The sequence below is a fragment of a genome, assembly GCF_019968955.1.
Source record: "MAG: Porospora cf. gigantea A chromosome Unknown PgA_NODE_7508_length_1499_cov_552.467, whole genome shotgun sequence".
NCBI classification, from domain to species: domain Eukaryota; phylum Apicomplexa; class Conoidasida; order Eugregarinorida; family Porosporidae; genus Porospora; species Porospora cf. gigantea A.
Genome location: NW_027151884.1, coordinates 1 through 1,499, shown reverse-complemented (window position 1 = coordinate 1,499; position 1,499 = coordinate 1). Strand labels below are relative to the sequence as shown.

The 1,499-nt window shown below is 54.6% G+C and overlaps 1 protein-coding gene across 2 annotated transcripts; it reads left to right on the top strand.

The window, feature by feature from the left end:
* Positions 1-29: 29 nt before the first annotated feature.
* KVP18_000267 (uncharacterized protein) lies at positions 30-1,499 on the top strand (the record flags this gene model as incomplete). Of its 2 annotated transcripts, XM_067952490.1 has the most annotated exons (2): positions 293-1,142; positions 1,197-1,499. In XM_067952490.1, coding segments are annotated over 2 exons (1,153 nt in total), but the record flags the coding sequence as incomplete, so codon positions are not given. The 2 variants fall into 2 exon arrangements, with proteins under 2 accessions (XP_067806430.1, XP_067806431.1); XM_067952489.1 differs by lacking the exon at positions 1,197-1,499 and having other exon boundaries at positions 30-1,162.

Below are 1,499 nucleotides of genomic sequence, written 5' to 3'. Positions count from 1 at the left end.
CGGAGGTGGTGGAGGGGGTGATGTTCCAGGCGATGGGGGTGGGTCGCCTTGCACAAAAGCTGGCACCTTCCTCGGCTACGCGCCCCCTCGAAACCCAGATCGCGACGGGAAGTTCAGTCAGAACGGAGAGACCATCACGGTGGAAACAGCTCCCGCGAAACCGCCTGGGTGCTCAGCGAGCGTTTCATTGCCCCAGGCTGGAAAGTCGTATAACTTTAAGGAGTACTACAGCTTGATCGGCAAGAGCAAGCTGCTGTGCGCGGGCTGGGACCAGACCAAACATGATCACGTCATGCGTAAATCCAAAACGAACGGAAATTGCACAGGTCGTGACGCATTCACGTTTGACAACCTGGCTCTGGCTGCAGGCATGTTCCCGGACTTCGCTGGAAGCCCCCACGCCGTGACCAATGCCTTAGAGATCGCAGCCTTTATGGCCAACTCATCCAAAGAGACCACTGGCGGTTGGGCTTCCGAAGGCTACTCCGGCTGGGGTTGGTGCTTTGCCTATGAAGTGGGTTTCCCCGCTACTTCATATGGAGACCAGTCGAACCCCAACAATTCCAACTGTACCAGCTGGTGGGGCACGGTCACTGACTCCCTCACCAGCCAGTTCGACGTGAGGAACAAGAATCGCGGTTACTACGGCAGAGGCGCATTTCAGCTCACACACTGCTACAACTACGGCTGGTTCCGTAACTGGGTAGAAACCTTCCTCGGCCTTCCCCGCGTGCCTGAGCGAGACTTCCTCTCCAACCCGGGTATGGTGGTGAAGGAATGGCCATTCGTCTCAGGTATGTGGTTCTGGATGTCCCCCGAGGAGGCGGGCAACAAGCCCTCCATGCACTCCATCACGTACATGTGGGAGCCCAATGGGGAGCTCAGCGTCGACAATGCTGGACGGTCCAATGACTTCGGTTACCTTCCCAATATTCTTAACGGTGGGTTTGAATGCGGTTCCAGCGGTCATCATGGCCCTAAGATCCGAGTTGACTACATGGCGGAATATATGGAGCAAATGGGAGTGGACACCAGCCAATATCAAAAGCAGCTCCAGATAGATGGAGGCTGCGTGGGCAAATCCAACATGGCATCTCAGACATTCAAGTACTGGGAGCACCCAGACGGAAGCAAAGACAAAGGTGACATCCTGTGTCCATGACCCCACAGCGGTTGAGTATAAAAGACGTAATTAGAAGTAAACATGGCTGTACTTGACTTCCTTAAACCCGGTGTCGTTCATGGCGAGGACGTTACCAAGTTGTTCAACTACTGCCAGGAGCATAAGTTCGCTCTTCCCGCAGTGAACGTCACTTCCACATCCAGTGTGAACGCTGTGCTTGAGTGCGCCAAGAAAGTCAACTCGCCTGTGATTATTCAAGTTTCCAACGGAGGCGCTGTATTTTTTGCCGGCAAGTCCTTGGATAACACCAACCAGAGGGCTGCTATTCTGGGCTCCATCGCCATGGCTCACCACGTGAACATCATGGCTGAAGCCT